We start from the raw sequence: 17,498 nt of genomic DNA on the forward strand, positions 1-17,498 counted from the left end.
ATTCTTTATTTAAAAAGTTGCAAAAACTTGCATTTAAAACTATGATAACCTATTTCTTCTATAGTTAAAATCCTTGTAATTATAATTATAAATGCCTCCTTTAACTTCATTTCTTACAAAGCATCTGCAGTACAACTGACAAGCATCCCAAGAAGCATGAGACACTTTAGGGCTGAGGACTGTTGTTGTAGGTACACACACAGAGCATCTTCTCCCTGCTGTAAATAATGCTATATTAAATTCTATATTAATAACTTGTTGTAACTTAATAATTCATTCTAAATATCCAAATTCTTCTTCTTACCTCATGCACAGATGTGTTTCTCACGAAATATAAGGTGCAGCTTGTTTTCTTTCCGTCACTCCTCCATATATACATGTTCAGTTCCCAATGAGTTCCTTAAATTTGTCTTTATGGAAATGCCATTTGCACACGACAACTATTTGCATTTCTTTGCATTTCATTTGCAAAAATGTAGTCACAAGCCAGTGAGTTAAATATTTACCACAACAGTATGTCAGCTGTATAGATGTTTAGATAGAGGTTCAGCTTGTTTCCTTGCATCACTTTTATGTCCTCACAGAAATCAGCTTTTTTTTTTTTTGGCCTCGTTATTTTCTGTCTGTCTTCTACCACCTGTCTTTTTGTCTCTTGTTTCAGCAGTGAGGTCAGCAACCAATCCTCCGCTCATTATACTGTCTGTCAGACTTCAGCTTATGCTCCCAAAAGCCGCCAATAATCCACATATAGTCCCTCTCCTTCTTTTCCAAATCATGCCCCTGCACAAACACATTTTAGTCCAAGTCATTCCTCTGTCGCCCCTTATATAAAGCTCTGTTCCCCCTTCAGTTGTTACTGCTCTTGTTTTCATCAGCAGTGGACGTCCTTCTCTTTTGCTGTTCAGGTATGTTGCTTTGACTTTTTCAAGGTGTTACTTCTTGTACAGTGCTGTAATTTATGAAACATCTTAAAACTGTATATTTTCCTACTTTCCGAGATATTTGCAGTCAATCAAAAAATTAAAATCCCTGTTTATTTGGCACAGTCTTCAAGTGACACAATCACTATGTAGGAGTTTAATCGGTAGCTTATGTAGTTCTAGAGTTTCCGGTGAACGTGAACACAAGAGGGTTTGATTACATAGTATTGTTTATGGATTGGGAACATTTTCAATGTTATTGTTCGATAGAGACTGCAATCATCAATATTTTTGGTGCGTTTAGCAGCTAAAGAGACAGATATTTCCATCAGGGATTGGTAGGGACCAAAAATAGAAGTAAAAGGAGAGTGAATTTTGGAATCATCAGTTTGCTGTGACATGTAAATGGCAGCTGTTTGCTAATAAATTACCAGGATTAACTTAAATGCACTAATATGCCAACACTGTGTTCACAGCTTTGAAAAAACACTTGTGTCTTGTATCATAGGCTTGCAGCGTTGCCATTAAATTAAAGTTTACTGAACAAAACATAAGATGTGTGTTTGAACACTGGACGCACCAGTGGGTCAGTGGATGTCCTCATGTCCTCATGACAAGTTATTCCTGGTGCCCTTGGCCTCTCTCTGCTTGTGACTGATGGTCAGTTTAGCCAGGGACATTCAACTGTTAAGCGATGTGCTGAATTCCTCTCCCAATCCCTCATTTGCCTTTTGTCCATGTGGCTGTGTTTATTCAGTTTCACATGCTCATGCTCTGAGATCTTGGCTAAAAACGATGAAGGGGGATCTGAGAGACTTGAAGGGGGGGGTCTCGGTGTTTGATCTGCCATGTTAATACACTCAAAGACAAGCAGTCTGGGAGACCTTCCAGTTATTTGTGTTGAAATATGGTCTACCTAGCAATTGTTCCGTTCTGTTTGTTCAGCAGCTCATGAGACGGATTCAGCTTTGTAATCTGTAAAATATCCTCCTGTAACAAGTCACTCTAAAACAAGTGTATAGACTGCTCAAGTAATGGTTAGGAATGCTAAAATATTTATGGAGCTCCACACACATTATTAGTTATCCCGTCAGTTCAGTGAGACTACGAGTAGATCAAATGATAATAGAGGACTTGGCTGGTGTTAATAGCAGCCAGCCGACTAGCTTAATCTCTCCATCCCACATTGTCTCTTGTAAATCAAATTAAAGAAGGATTGTCCAGTTGATACTTCACTCTTATCCTGGGTAACAGGACACTGCTCTGGCCTGTAGTCTTTCTAGCCTCTTCTATTCCTGGATCATTAGCTATAAAATGGTCTTCCCCTTAATCTTATTCTTTGAACAAAAGCACTGACCACTGATGTTTAACACTCAATGCATCATCAGTGGTCATCTCTCAAGTTCAGGAAATTTGTTCGCTGTTTTATATTTTGATATAAGTTCTTATACTTACTAAACTTAATGATCCAGAGTTGACTCCAGGAATTTATCTATTTAAACACATTTAATATGATTCATGTTCAGATTATGCAACATTTACTGAGTCAAGTTACTTCAAAGGCGTTATCATTAGGCGGTCTGACTATCAAAATGTCGTATAACGGTGTCACAAAGACAGAAAAGCCATAAAATCCAGCAAACTCATCCAGATAAAATGCATTTACAGTTATTTACACTGCAATACAGTCAGCTAACTTAAGCTACCATAAGCTACTGGTCATACCAGACCAAAACAGAGCCATGGCAACAAAACCTCTCAGGGTATTGAATGGAGACAGGTTGTGTTTTATTGTTTATGAATAAAGTTTTCATTTTTAAGTGGAAGGTTGTGTTGGGAATTGGGCTAACTTAACATGACACAACTGTACTACTGGCTGTGTTTGCTGCTAAATTCCTTATAATTATTATTATAATTATTAGATGTTTGCAGAATATAATTGGACAAAGCAATGCTGTTTTTATTTTTAAATTCAGAGCCAATTTTGTGACCATTTAACATATTCTACTTACTTTAATTTGAGTCTTTTCAGCAGAACTACATTTGAAAAATCATGAAAAACTAATGGCTAATGCTGTTTCACATTTATTTAACAGTTTTATATTCATGGTTTCCTCTCCAGTGCCATCATGTCTGATTTATATGATCACGGGTGAGTCAATCCAGACCTACCAGTTAACTTGTTATGTCTCATTTCTGAACAATTCTAAATTTATAATACACAAGCTTCTATTTTATGGCATGTCTGATGTATATTTATTTATTTTTTGCATTTTAGAGGCCATCAGGAGGGTAAGGAAATTCATTTATCATTGATTTAATAAAGCATCAGATTGGTCTTTTCTCTGAGCTCAATCTCTCTGTCGCTCTTTCTTTCTCCAGAAGAAGATGAGGAGCAGGGAGAGGGAGGTGAGACTGTGATGCTGAACTAACCTTTACTTATAAATAACGCATTCAGACTGAAGCTATAACAGCAACCTGTCAGTGAACACATGCCCACAGGATAACCTTCAAAATGTAAATATTGATTGATTATTGAGTTATAGCTTACTTTATGTGTGGGTTTATCATTAGTGGCATGCTAAAACAGAAGGACTTTGATTTTAAATTCAAAATGAAAACGGTACTTGTTGTTTTTCTTAAATGAATTGATTCACTTTCTCATTGCTATTCCGGCTATCACGATAAAGAAGAACGCCCCAAATACAAGTAAGCCTACATGGGAATACTCAACATCCAGTTTTACCACTAAATACATAAAAAAAATAATCAGTAGAAAATAAGCTATGTGCTGATTTGCCTTCATGTTATTTCACAGGCCAATGACCACACAGCTCGCTGCCCCTAAAATCCCTGAGGGAGAGAGGGTTGACTTTGATGTATGTTCCTTCAAGGTTGTTATTAATGGAACATGATTTTACATGATTGCGGCGGCAAAAGCAGCATTAAATAATCTTGAGCTGTGTATCCACTGGTTCCTGTTAGGACATCCACAGGAAACGGATGGAGAAAGATCTTCTGGAGCTGCAGACTCTGATTGATGTCCACTTTGAGCAGAGGAAGAAAGAGGAAGAAGAGCTGATAGGACTCAAAGACAGGATTGTAATGACGTTTCTCATGCTGTTTTCCCTGTTTATTTGTCTGAAAGCGAGATACACTGATTAATCCGAATAATAGTGATTAAAAAAGCATGATTAAAAGTCCAGATGGCATGTTTTTTCTGCTATAGGAGAGCCGGCGGGCAGAAAGAGCCGAGCAGCAGCGTGTGAGGGCTGAAAAAGAGCGGGACAGACAGACACGGATTGCGGTGATTATTACATATGTTTATTTCATGCATGCTGATAATCTGCTCTAGATCACAATAGCCTACACATTATAAAAATAAAGGAAACTGCAGCAATGAGCTGAAGATGACTTCCTTTAGGAGGAGAGACAGAGGAAAGAGGATGAAGAGGCCAAGAAGAGGGCAGATGATGAGGCCAAGAAGAAGAAAGTGTTGTCCAACATGGGGGCTCACTTTGGAGGCTTCCTGGCCAAGGTCAGAGAAATACATCCAGAAAGTCTGTGGAGTGCGTATCACTTCTGAGAATTTCCTACAAAGTGGGTTGTGTTTGCTTCCTGGTAGGTAGAGCAGAGGAGAGGCAAAAGGCAAACTGCAAGGGAAATCAAGAAAAAGACTCTGACAGAGAGACGCAAGCCACTGGCCATTGAGAACCTGAGGGAGGATGGCCTGAGGTCAGTTTAAGGTCCATTTAAGACTGATGCAAAAACCGCTGAGGTTTATTTTTCTGCCAGTAGATTTGGGTTTATTTTAAATAAACAGTACATTTGCTGCCATGTAAGCCAGACTCATTCAATTTAAAGCTGCTGCAAAGTCGCTTATTAATATTTTAGAAGGTGTATACTCCCGTCATCTCATGTTGTTAATGCTGTTGTGTTTTAGACAGAGAGCCAAGGAGATGTGGGAATGTATCTACCAGCTGGAGTCAGAGAAATTTGACCTGACAGAGAAGATGAGGAGGCAGAAGTATGAGGTGAGCAATTTAACTGTGAATATACCAAACGGTATTTTAAAAATGGCTCATTTATGACATCAGTGTTTTTTTTTTTTTTTTATCAGATCAACGTCCTCCTGAACAGAATCCAACATGCTCAGAAATTGTGAGTCAATCTGCTCGTCTCAGACTACCACTACACAACTCTAACGTCACAAGAAAGAATAAGTAGAGCAGCTACTTTGCATCGACTATGCAAACATACCACATGTCAAGAGTCGCATATGGAAAGGAAATGCAAGCTCTAATCCTATAGGATCCACACATCTAAGTAGAAATAAGTATAACTACTTCCTTTCTTCAGTCACACCTGCTGGTCATTTGTGCTGTTCATAATTTACTTTCCTATTTTTTTTTCTTGTGTCAATGCAGCAAAAAGGTCCATGGTAAGGGAAAGGTTGGAGGACGCTGGAAGTAAACTATCACAGGAGGCACAAAGAAAAAACGACGGTTCACTGGTTCCAGGACAAGGCTGCAGCAATTTTGTAGTGTTCATCACTTAAGCTAAGAGAGACAAGAAATGATTGAAATGCATGTTTACATAAAAAGGACGTTTCAAATCAATTTAGTTTTGTCATTCAAATTGGAAATAAAATCTGAGGCCACTCACAGTTGCGACTCACTGGCTGGTAAAATTCCTTATGAAGGAAAAAATAAATTGTCTGTTTAAGATCTTATAAAATGTCTGTGCTGTGAAGCAATATCACCTTGACTGTCAATCTGTTGCATATTGTGAAGGTAAAGCTGCTGACAACGGGAGCAGAGTGAACCGCTCTGCTGAAATAAACCACCTTTACTTCTTCATGAAAACAGCATGGACGTCATCACTCTTCCCATCATGCCACGGCTCAAATTCAGCCTCGAGAGCGATGCTCGCCACTTTCTTTGCAAAGCCTTCTTCTTGCTCTTTGTTCAGTTCCAAAATGTACCTGAGATAAACAACGACACACAAATTACAGTTACCATCAGCTGTTTGTCGGTGAATTTAAACCAAACACCAAATACTCTGCACTTGTGAATTACATAGTCACTGTACTCTTGGTCACTGTACTGTCACCATGGTAACAAGCCATGTTACTATAAAAACCCTCACTTGGCCAACTCCACGATGAGCACAGCGTCTGGTGCTGCAATCTGTCTCATAGCCGGGCCCAACTGGTGCACGCAGCTTTACAGCATTGACAGAGAGGGAAACGAAAAAAACACAGAAAAAAAAACGTGGTCAGCAGTCATGTCAGGTAACTGGATGGTGAAACGATCCTGTTTTAGCTGAAGTTACTATATTTAGATCATTACTCAATTTTATTAATAAAATTAGGATAAAAACTCTCACCTGGCAGAGAAGTAGATGGTGTTGAAGAAGTGGGAGTATTTCTGTTTTTCTGGCAGTTTGTGAAGTGAATCCATAGACAGGAAGGTTACAGAGATCCCATTTAGACGCATCAAATCTGAGGAGGATTTTAAACATCCAGTGCTAAAACCAACAAGTTTCATTCACAGGTACTGTTTTCTGTGTGATAAACATCAAAACAGGCTTCAGATGGATGAGAAGTAATCTACCATCCAGTTCACATTCATGCTTCTTTAACTTTCACCTCAGCCTGAACTGTTTTCAGTGTTAGTTTAGTTTTTTTGTTGCTATTCTTGTTCTTACTGATAACCATTAAAAGCCATTTACCATTAATTGTGACAGATTTTCGGTCAGGCTGTGGGGACGGCTCCTCTGCCTCTGTGTCTAACTGAGAAGTAGTAGGGCAGCCCCGACTACTGGACAGGGACTGGAACAATGCCTGCACATTTGCAAATGATATATCCTGGGCTGTCTGTGAGTGTGAGGAAAGAAAGGGAGGACAAAAAACAGACATTAATATGTTGTTCAGTATCTGCAGGACGTACTGCAACTGCACGATAAAAGGAAGTGGAGACTTAACTATAATTTAACATGCAATATGAGTCATCACTACTGTTTTACCTTGATGTGTTGCCCATTCTGTGTCTTCAGCAGATTCTTGTCATCACTTTCAATGCCAAAAGAGAGGTAAGGACTGGAGACAATGTCTCCCCAGTAGCCCCTGAAAGCCACTTTGTTCCCTTTCTGTCCGGAAACTCACAAAGTTAAGTTCCCTCATGACGTCTTTGTGTAAAATCATTGTGTAGAAAAATAGACAAGCACTTACCTGATTGAACACTCTTGAAGACAGCAAACTCGGATTGGTTATTTGGTAGATACCTTCCCTCATTTCGAACGCCAAACCCCGTTCCCTCCACTGAGCATATTGTTGTTGGCTGATGAGACCACACTGCAGAGAGAGAGAGTCTGTCATCCTTCAGTGCAGCTTACAGTTTAAAACTTTGACTTGGGAAGCATATTTTGAACAACAAACAAAGAAAAATATACCAAATATTCAAATACCCCCTTCTTATGCAGTTTCATTGTAAGGTCCCAGTCGAAGCAGCCTTTCTTGGAGTTGTAGCGTGTTCCGAGGTGCTGTCTGACCCGATAATCCCAGGCTTTGGACATTGAAATAGGAGCAGAACACTTTGATGAAGACGATGAAGACTGAGGTTGGATCCACAACTTAAATATCCTCTCCAGCTCATCTCGTTCCTTGAACTATAGAAATATGAACGTAGAGTATGATATTAGAGACATATGAGACATATTTTGTCCACCATGTACTGTATAATAGGTTTCACACGGTTTTGACCGCGCAGACTTCAGCGTCTGATTTAGAAAAAGCTCAATCATAAGGTGATAAAGAAAAAGAAAGACTTGTTTAACTAAATAGGTACCTTGAGAAGAGTTGTATTCAGACAGGTGTGAGTGGCTGTCTCCAGTGTTTCAGTAACAGACAGAATGAGCTGTGATGCTGCATGTCTCAGCGTCTCTTCTGTCTGACTGCGGATCTCACTGTTCCCAAACAACTCCAGGAAAACTTCTGTCTTCTCTGAAAATACAAAGAAACCATGGCAAAATAACCAAAAATGTTGCTATAGTAATATTTTCACTGAACATTTATGAATGAATTCACAAAATCCCACCCACCATTACGTCCCATGCTTTCTTGGGGCATCAGCGCCAGGTAGAGGAGCAACAGCTGTCTAGCTACCTCCTCCATGCTGTTTTCTATCACCCACACCTGCAGTGGAGCAGAGAGAAGACGTGTGCAGCTTGTAATAAAGTATAACAATTTGTTTTCAGGGGTCACATGACAGTTTAAGAGACTGAGGCTCACATGAAGGCTTTCTTCGTCCTGCAAACCAGCAATGGTCTTCAAAATATGCCGCGGGTCTCCACTGCCAATAAGTAAAACATTGACCTCCCCTTTAACTCTCACAGGGCCTGGGCACAGAGGGAGACAGAAAGCATACAGTAGTACCGACACATCATACTTGCTTGGCTAGGTACCAAACCCTAATACTTGCTTAATACCAACCAAAATGTCTCTTGTCATTAAATTTATAGTCAGATTTTTAGTCTTGTTTACTTATTCTTTATTCAGATTTTTAAATGATATATAAATCATGTTATTGTCTCGTCTTTTGCTATTACCATGTTCCTAAAGGTCCAGCGTGGAGGATTTAGTTGCATCTTTGTAGTGTAAAGGAGAAACAACACTTTAATGGGCCTGTTTAGAGTCAGTGTTTAGTTTGTCTATTCTGGGCACCTGTAGAAATACAGTGTTTCAACATGGCGGCCTCTATGAAAGAGGACCCTCTCCCACTGTAGATATAAAAGGATCTATTTTAAGTAACAAAAAAAAACAAAAAAAACATCTTATTTTCAGGTGATTATTTATGTATGAAAATATAATTCTGAATATTATATTCCATGCCTGCCTTATTTTCAAAATAAAGGTCCCAAATCTTACACACTGCACCTTTAAATTAAATTTTTTATCTTAGCTTTGTTTGGTTCTCTGTTGCTAATTTGCCTGAATATTCCTGTTTGTGCTTGTAAAGCACTTTGTAAACTCTGTTTTTAAAGGTGCTATATAAATAAAGTTATTATTATTGTTGTTATCATAAGCGACAGTCTTCCATATTCTGTAAATAAAGCATCCTAAATGTGACCTTTTTCATTGTTGTGTGTTTTCCAGAAGAACTGTCAGGAAGGCCCCTGCTGAATGATTACTGACACGGGGGCCCAGATAGTGAATTTTTGAGCTCGATAGATCTTTTTCTGAAAGCTGTTGACAGATAACAATCTTAAAAAATATTCATATATTCATATATATTATATATATTATATAATTATTATTATATATATCATATATTTTATATATTCTCCTTCTATATCTTACTGTTGTGCACAACGTAAGATATGAAGGAGCTAAAACCTGTGCTTCACCTCCACCTACAACTACAACAATTAAATACCACTTACATGATAATGCAATTATAATAATGATCCAGTAACATCATAATTAAACACTAATGGTAACACTTGAAGTGTTACTTTGGTATTGTGCTTGCACCTTTTGAATGCAGGATTACCTGTAATGGTGTATTTTATAGTAATAATATAATTATAATAACTTTATTTATAAAGTAGCACCTTTAAAAACGAGTTACAAGTGCTTTGACAGACAAGCACAAACGGAATATTCAGGCAAATTGCAACATAAACCAAACAACTCTAGATAAAAAAAATAAGATTTAAAGGTGCAGTGTGTAAGATTTGGGACCTTTATTTTGAAAATAAGGCAGGCATGGAATTATATTCAGAACTATATTTTCATACATGATAATCACCTGAAATAAGATGTTTTTCTTTTTTTCTTTTTTTTTTTGTTACTTTAAATATTCTTTTATATCTACAGTGGGAGAGGGTCCTCTTTCATAGAGGCCACCATGTTGAAACCTGTATTTCTACAGGTGCCCAGAACGAGACAAACTAAACACTGACTCTAAACACGGCCTTTTAAAGTGTTGTTTCTCCTTTACAATAGGAAGATGAACTAAATCCTACACGCTGGACCTTTAAGAACATGGTAATAGCAAAAGACGAGACAATACATGATTTATATATCATTTAAAAATCTGAATAAAGATAAGTAAACAGACTAAAAATCTGACTATAAATTTAATGCCAGACAGACAGAGACATTTTGGTTGATACTAAGCAAGTTTAGGGTTTGGTACCTAGCCAAGCAAGTGATGTGTCGGTACTACTGTATGCTTTCTCTCTCCCTCTGTGCCCAGGCCCTGTGAGAGTTAAAGGGGAGGTCAATGTTTTAGTTATTGGCAGTGGAGACCCGCGGCATATTTTGAAGACCATTGCTGGTTTGCAGGACGAAGAAAGCCTTCATGTGAGCCTCAGTCACTTAAACTGTCATGTGACCCCTGAAAACAAATTGTTATACTTTATTGCAAGCTGCAAACGTCTTCTCTCTGCTCCACTGCAGGTGTGGGTGATAGAAAACAGCATGGAGGAGGTAGCTAGACAGCTGTTGCTCCTCTACCTGGCGCTGATGCCCCAAGAAGCATGGACGTAATGGTGGGTGGGATTTTGTGAATTTATTATAAATGTTCAGTGAAATATTACTATAGCAACATTTTAGGTTATTTTGCCATGGTTTCTTTGATTTTCAGAGAAGACAGAAGTTTTCCTGGAGTTGTTTGGGACAGTGAGATCCGCAGTCAGACAGAAGAGACACTGGACATGCAGCATCACAGCTCATTCTGTCTGTTACTGAAACACTGGAGACAGCCACTCACACCTGTCTGAATACAACTCTTCTCAAGGTACCTAATTGTTAAACAAGTCTTTCTTTTTCTTTATCACCTTATGATTGAGCTTTTTCTAAATCAGACGCTGAAGTCTGCTTGGTCAAAACCATGTGAAACCTTTATACAGTACATGGTGGACAAAATATGTCTATATGTCTCTAATATCATACTCTCGTTCTATTTCTATAGTTCAAGGAACGAGATGAGCTGGAGAGGATATTTAGTTGTGGCTCCAACCACAGTCTTCATCGTCTTCATCGAAGTGTTCTGCTCCTATTTCAATGTCCAAAGCCTGGGATTATCGGGTCAGCAGCACCTCGGAACACGCTACCACTCCAAGAAAGGCTGCTTCGACTGGGACCTTACAATGAAACTGCACAAGAAGGGGGTATTTGAATATTTAGTATATTTTTCTTGTTTGTTGTTCAAAATATGCTTCCCAAGTTAAAGTTTTATACTGTAAGCTGCACTGAAGGATGACGACTCTCTCTCTCTGCAGTGTGGTCTCATCAGCCAACAACAATATGCTCAGTGGAGGGAACAGGTTTGGCGTTCGAAATGAGGAGGTATCTACAAATAACCAATCCGAGTTTGCTGTCTTCAGAGTGTTCATCAGGTAAGTGCTTGTCTATTTTTCTACACAATGATTTTACACAAAGACGTCATGAAGGAACTTAACTTTGTGAGTTTCCGGACAGAAAGGGAACAAAGTGGCTTTCAGGGCTACTGGGGAGACATTGTTTCCAGTCCTTACCTCTCTTTTGGCATTGAAAGTGTGACAAGAGTCTGCTGAAGACACAGAATGGGCAACACATCAAGGTAAAACAGTAGTGATGACTCACTATTGCATGTTAAATTATAGTTAAGTCTCCACTTCCTTTTATCGTGCGTTGCCGTACGTCCTACTATACTGAACAACATATTAATGTCTGTTTTTGTTCCTCCTTTCTTTCCTCACACTCACAGACAGCCCAGGATATCATTTGCAAACGTGCAGGCATTGTTCCAGTCCCTGTCCAGTAGTCGGGGCTGCCCTACTACTCTCCGTTAGACACAGAGGCAGAGGAGCCCTCCCAGCAGCCTGACCGAAAATCTGTCACAGTTAATGGTAAATGGCTTTTATGGTTATCAGTAAGAACAAGAATAGCAACAAAAAACAAAACTAACACTGAAACAGTTTAGGCTGAGGTGAAAGTTAAAGAAGCATGAATGTGAACTGGATGGTAGTACTTCTCATCCATCTGAAGGCTGTTTTGTGTTTATCACACAGAAAACAGTACCTGTGAATGAAACTTGTTGGTTTTAGCACTGAATGTTTAAAATCCTCCTCAGATTTGATGCGTCTAAATGGGATCTCTGTAACCTTCCTGTCTATGGATTCACTTCACAAACTGCCAGAAAAACAGAAATACTCCCACTTCTTCAACACCATCTACTTCTCTGCCAGGTGAGAGTTTTTATCCTAATTTTATTAATAAAATTGAGTAATGATCTAAATATAGTAACTTCAGCTAAAACAGGATCGTTTCACCATCCAGTTACCTGACATGAGCTGACCACGTTTTCTTTTCGTGTTTTTTTCGTTTCCCTCTCTGTCAATGCTGTAAAGCTGCGTGCACCAGTTGGGCCCGGCTATGGGACAGATTGCAGCACCAGACGCTGTGCTCATCGTGGAGTTGGCCAAGTGAGGGTTTTTATAGTAAACTGGCTTGTTACCATGGTGACAGTACAGTGACCAGAGTACAGTGACTATGTAATTCCAAGTGCAAGTATTTGGTGTTTGGTTTAAATTCCCGACAAACAGCTGATGGTAACTGTAATTTGTGTGTCGTTGTTTATCTCAGGTACATTTTGGAATGAACAAAGAGCAAGAAGAAGGCTTTGCAAAGAAAGTGGCGGCATCGCTCTCGAGGCTGATTTGAGCCGTGGCATGATGGGAAGATGATGACGTCCATGCTGTTTTCTGAAGAAGTAAAGGTGGTTTATTTCAGCAGAGCGGTTCACTCTGCTCCCGTTGTCAGCAGCTTTACCTTCCACAATATGCAACAGATTGACAGTCAAGGTGATATTGCTTCACAGCACAGACATTTTATAAATCTTAAACAGACAATTTATTTTTTCCTTCATAAGGAATTTTACCAGCCAGTGGTCGCAACTGTAAGTGGCCTCCGATTTTATTTCCATTGAATGACAAAACTAATTGATTTGAAACGTCCTTTTTATGTAAACATGCATTTCAATCATTTCTTGTCTCTCTTAGCTTAAGTGATGAACACTACAAAATTGCTGCAGCCTTGTCCTGGGAACAGTGAACCGTCGTTTTTTTCTTTGTGCCTCCTGTGATAGTTTACTTCCAGCGTCCTCCAACCTTTCCCTTACCATGGACCTTTTTGCTGCATTGACACAAGAAAAAAAAAAATAGGAAAGTAAATTATGAACAGCACAAAAGCCAGCCAGGTGTGTGACTGAAGAAGAAAGGATAGTTTCTTATTTCTACTTAGTGTGTGGATCCTATAGGATTAGAGCTGGCATTTCCTTTCATATGCGACTCTTGACATGTGTATGTTTGCATAGTCGATGCAAGTAGCTGCTCTACTTATTCTTTCTTGTGACGTTAGAGTTGTGTAGTGGTAGTCTGAGACGAGCAGATTGACTCACAATTTCGAGCATGTTGGATTCTGTTCAGGAGGACGTTGATCTGATTAAAAAAAAAAAAAAAAACACTGACGTCATAAATGAGCCATTTTAAAATACGTTGGTATATTCACAGTTTAAATTGCTCACCTCATACTTCTGCCTCCTCATCTTCTCTGTCAGGTCAAATTCTCTGACTCCAGCTGGTAGATACATTCCCACATCTCCTTGGCTCTCTGTCTAAAACACCAACAGCATTAACAACATGAGGATGACAGGAGTATACACCTTCTAATATATTATAAGCGACTTTGCAGCAGCTTTAAATGAATGAGTCTGGCTTACATGCAGGAAATGTACTGTTTATTTAAAATAAACCCAAATCTACTGGCAGAAAAAATAAACCTCACGCGGTTTTTGCATCAGTCTTAAATGGACCTTAAACTGACCTCAGGCCATCCTCCCTCAGGTTTCTCAATGGCCAGTGGCTTTGCTCTCTCTGTCAGAGTCTTTTTCTTGATTTCCTTCTGCAGTTTGCCTTTTGCCTTCCTCTGCTCTACCTACCAGGAAGCAAACGCAACCCACTTTGTAGGAATTCTCAGAAGTGATACGCACTCCACACACTTTCTGGATGTATTTCTCTGACCTTGGCCGGAAGCTCCCAAGTGAGCCCCATGTTGGACAACACTTTCTTCTTCTTGGCCTCATCATCTGCCCTCTTCTTGGCCTCTTCATCCTCTTTCCTCTGTCTCTCTCCTAGGAAGTCATCTTCAGCTCATTGCTGCAGTTTCCTTTTTTTTATAATGTGTAGGCTTTGTGATCTAGAGCAGTTATCAGCATGCATGAAATAAACCTATGTAATAATCACCGCAATCCGTTTGTCTGTTGCCCGCTCTTTTTCAGCCCTCACACACGCTGCTGCTCGGCTCTTTCTGCCCGCCGGCTCTCCTATAGCAGAAAAAAAAACATGCCATCTGGACTTTATCATGCTTTTTTAATCACTATTATTCGGATTAATCAGTGTATCTCGCTTTCGACAAATAAACAGGGAAAACAGCATTGAGAAACGTCATTACAATCCTGTCTTTGAGTCCTATCAGCTCTTCTTCCTCTTTCTTCCTCTGCTCAAAGTGGACATCAATCAGAGTCTGCATGCTCCAGAAGATCTTTCTCCATCCGTTTCCTGTGGATGTCCTAACAGGAACCAGTGGATCACAGCTCAAGATTATTATGCTGCTTTTGCCGCCGCAATCATGTAAATCATGTTCCATTAATAACAAACCTTGAAGGAACATACATCAAAGTCAACCCTCTCTCCCTCAGGGATTTAGGGGCAGCGAGCTGTGTGGTCATTGGCCTGTGAAATAACATGAAGGCAAATCAGCACATAGCTTATTTTCTACTGATTTTTTTTTTTATGTATTTAGTGGTAAAATGGATGCTGAGTATTCCCATGTAAGCTTACTTGTATTTGGGGCGTTCTTCTTTTCATGATAGCCGGATAGCAATGAAAGTGAATCATTCATTTAAGAAAAAACAACAAGTACCGTTTTCATTTTGAATTTAAAATCAAAGTCCTTCTGTTTTTAGCATGCCACTAATGATAAACCACACACAAAAGTAAGCTATAACTCAATAATCAATCACATATTTACATTTTGAAGGTTCCTGTGGGCATGTGTTCACTGACAGGTTGCTGTTATGCTTCAGTCTGAGATGTGTTATTTATAAGTAAATGTTAGTTCAGCATCACAGTCTCCACCTCCCTCTCCCTGCCTCCTCATCTTCTTCTGGAGAAGAAAGAGCGACAGAGGATTGAGCTCACGAGAAAAGACGAATCTGATGCTTTATTAAATCAATGATAAATGAATTTCCTTACCCTCCTGATTGCCTCTAAAATGCAAAAAAAAATAATAAATATACATCAGACTGCCATAAAATAGAGCTCGTGTATTATAAATTTAGAATTGTTCAGAAATTTTAGACATAACAAGTTAACTGGTAGGTCTGGATTGACTCACCCGTGATCATATAAATCAGACATGATGGCACTGGAGAGGGGAACCATGAATATAAACTGTTAAATAAATGTGAAACAGCATAGCCATTAGTTTTTCATGATTTTTCAAATGTAGTTCTGCTGAAAGACAAAGTAAGTAGAATATGTTAATGGTCCCAAAATTGGCTCTGAATTTAAAATAAAAAACAACATTGCTTTGTCCAGTTATATTCGGCAAACATCTAAAATTATTAATAATAATTAGAAGGAATTTAGCAGCAACACACAGCCAGTAGTTACAGTTTGTGTCATGTTAAGTAGCCCTATTCCCAACACAACCTTCCACTTAAAATGAAAACTTTATTCATAAACAGTAAACACAACCTGTCTCCATTCAATACACTGAGAGGTTTTGTTGCCATGGCTCTGTTTGGTCTGGTATGACCAGTAGCTTATGGTAGCTAAAGTTAGCTGACTGTTATTGCTGTGTAAATAACTGTAAATGATTTTTCTGGATGAGTTTGCTGGATTTTAGGCTTTTCTGTCTTTTGTGACACGTTATACGACATTTTGATAGTCAGATCGCCTAATGATGACGCCTTTGAAGTAACTTGACTCGTAAATGTTGCATAATCTGAACATAATTAATATTGACTGTGTTTAATAGATAAATTCCTGGAGTCAACTCTGGATCATTCAGTTTGTAAGTATAAGAACTTTATCAAAATATAAACACACGAACAATTTCCTGAACTTGAGAGATGACCACTGATGATGATTGGTGTTAAACATCAGTGGTCAGTGCTTTTGTTCAAAGGAATAAGATTAAGGGAAGACCATTTTATAGCTAATGATCCAGGAATAGAAGAGGCTAGAAAGACTACAGGCCAGAGCAGTGTTCCTGTTACCCAGGAAAGAGTGAAGTATCACTGGACAATCCTTCTTTAATTTGATTTACAAGAGCAATGTGGGATGGAGAGATTTTAAGCTAGTCGGCTGGCTCTGCTATTAACACCAGCCAAGTCTCTCTATTATCCATTTGATCTACTTAGTCTCACTGACCTGACGGATAAACTAATATGTGTGTGGAGCTCCATAAATATTTTAGCATTCCTAACCATTACTTTAGCAGTCTATACAACTTGTTTTAGAGTGACTTGTTACGGAGGATATTTTACAGATTACAAAGCTGAATCGTCTCATGAGCTGCTGAACAACAGAACGGAAAACAATTGCTAGGTAGACCATATTTCAAACACAAATAACTGGAAGGCTCCCAGACTGCCTGTCTTTAGGTATTAACTGGCAGATCAAACACGAGGGACCCCCCCTCCGTCTCTCAGTCCCCCTTCATCGTTTTTTAGCCAAATCTCAGAGCATGAGCATGTGAAACTGTAAACACAGCCCACATGGACAAAAGGCCAATGAGGGATTGGAGAGGAAATTCAGACATCGGCTTAACAGTTGAATGTCCCTGGCTAAACTGACCATCAGTCACAAGCAGAGAGAGGCCAAGGGCACCAGGAATAACTTGTCATGAGGACATGAGGACATCCACTGACCCACTGGTGCGGTTCACGTGTTCAAACACACCACATCTTATGTTTGTTCAGTAAACTTTAATTTAATGGCAACGCTGCCAAGCCTATGATACAAGACACAAGGTTTTTTTCAAGCTGTGAACACAGTGTTGGCATTATTAGTTTTTGCCATTTGTTAATCCTGGAAACTTATTCGCAAACAGCTGCCATTTACATGTCACAGCAAACTGTGATTCCAAAATTCACTCTCCTTTTTTCTCTCTTTTTGGTCCCCTACCCAACCCTGTGGAAATATCTGTCTCTTTCGCTGACTCAACACAAAAAATATTGATTGCGTCTCTATCCAACAATACCATTTAAATGTTCCCGATCCTAAACAATACTCTGTAATCAAACCCCTCTTGTGTTCACGTTCCCGGAAACTCTCAGCCACTACATCCGCTTCACCGCTTCATCTCCCCTCATGTGCATTGTGTCCTTGAGACTTGCCCGCCTCACCGGGATTTTTTTTTTTGCTGCCTGCCCCTCCTCTCGGCCCGTCGGGCCCCTCTCCTGTTTTCCCTTGTTTTTTTCTCCCTTCTGCCCTGTTCCCCGCCGCCCCCCTGGCCCGTCCCCG

At 39.3% G+C, this 17,498-nt stretch overlaps 2 protein-coding genes and 1 long non-coding RNA gene across 6 annotated transcripts in view; 2 read left to right on the plus strand and 1 right to left on the minus strand.

Annotated features, from left to right (window-relative positions):
- The first annotated feature begins 325 nt into the window (after positions 1–325).
- On the plus strand, positions 326–5,451 carry LOC109141293 (troponin T, slow skeletal muscle). 3 transcript variants are annotated; one of them, XM_019271082.2, is made up of 13 exons: positions 326–905; positions 3,017–3,072; positions 3,199–3,212; positions 3,303–3,329; positions 3,611–3,629; positions 3,739–3,814; positions 3,906–4,022; positions 4,150–4,227; positions 4,345–4,458; positions 4,546–4,655; positions 4,864–4,954; positions 5,041–5,081; positions 5,348–5,451. In XM_019271082.2, exons 2-13 carry the CDS (start codon positions 3,050–3,052, stop codon positions 5,391–5,393), a joined length of 756 nt encoding a protein of 251 aa, XP_019126627.1. In that variant the 5' UTR covers positions 326–905; positions 3,017–3,049; the 3' UTR covers positions 5,394–5,451. The 3 variants fall into 3 exon arrangements, with proteins under 3 accessions (XP_019126627.1, XP_019126628.1, XP_019126629.1); XM_019271083.2 differs by having other exon boundaries at positions 3,614–3,629; XM_019271084.2 differs by having other exon boundaries at positions 327–905; positions 3,739–3,799.
- dnaaf3l (dynein axonemal assembly factor 3 like) overlaps positions 4,466–17,498 on the minus strand; it is a 13,725-nt gene continuing 692 nt past the window's right edge. Inside the window, exons 3-13 of one of the 2 annotated variants that reach the window (XM_027289777.1) lie at positions 8,212–8,318; positions 8,022–8,115; positions 7,769–7,923; positions 7,389–7,589; positions 7,153–7,275; positions 6,948–7,070; positions 6,654–6,798; positions 6,309–6,423; positions 6,069–6,143; positions 5,767–5,904; positions 4,466–4,573 (exon numbers count right to left, since the gene is read on the minus strand). In XM_027289777.1, the coding sequence (XP_027145578.1) occupies positions 5,769–5,904; positions 6,069–6,143; positions 6,309–6,423; positions 6,654–6,798; positions 6,948–7,070; positions 7,153–7,275; positions 7,389–7,589; positions 7,769–7,923; positions 8,022–8,115; positions 8,212–8,318 (1,274 nt within the window). In that variant the 3' untranslated portion in view covers positions 4,466–4,573; positions 5,767–5,768. Of the gene's footprint in view, positions 4,574–5,035; positions 5,905–6,068; positions 6,144–6,308; positions 6,424–6,653; positions 6,799–6,947; positions 7,071–7,152; positions 7,276–7,388; positions 7,590–7,768; positions 7,924–8,021; positions 8,116–8,211; positions 8,319–17,498 lie in introns of those variants that run through there. The other variant, XM_010751814.3, reaches the window with a different exon arrangement.
- On the plus strand, positions 11,739–12,364 carry LOC113747912 (uncharacterized). Its single transcript, XR_003463988.1, has 3 exons — positions 11,739–11,816; positions 12,041–12,155; positions 12,318–12,364. It is a non-coding gene; the product is annotated as an uncharacterized LOC113747912 (long non-coding RNA).

Source organism: Larimichthys crocea, chromosome XVI (genome assembly GCF_000972845.2).
Source record: "Larimichthys crocea isolate SSNF chromosome XVI, L_crocea_2.0, whole genome shotgun sequence".
In the NCBI taxonomy this organism is placed as follows: Eukaryota; Metazoa; Chordata; class Actinopteri; family Sciaenidae; genus Larimichthys; species Larimichthys crocea.

Excerpts from the sequence above, each read along its gene's own strand:
- LOC109141293 (XM_019271082.2), top strand. The coding sequence starts at position 3,050 with ATGTCTGATTTATATGATCACGG. Across the intron at positions 4,228-4,344 it reads ACAGACAGACACGGATTGCG|GAGGAGAGACAGAGGAAAGA; the intron begins GTGATTATTACA and ends GACTTCCTTTAG. Across the intron at positions 4,459-4,545 it reads TTGGAGGCTTCCTGGCCAAG|GTAGAGCAGAGGAGAGGCAA; the intron begins GTCAGAGAAATA and ends GCTTCCTGGTAG.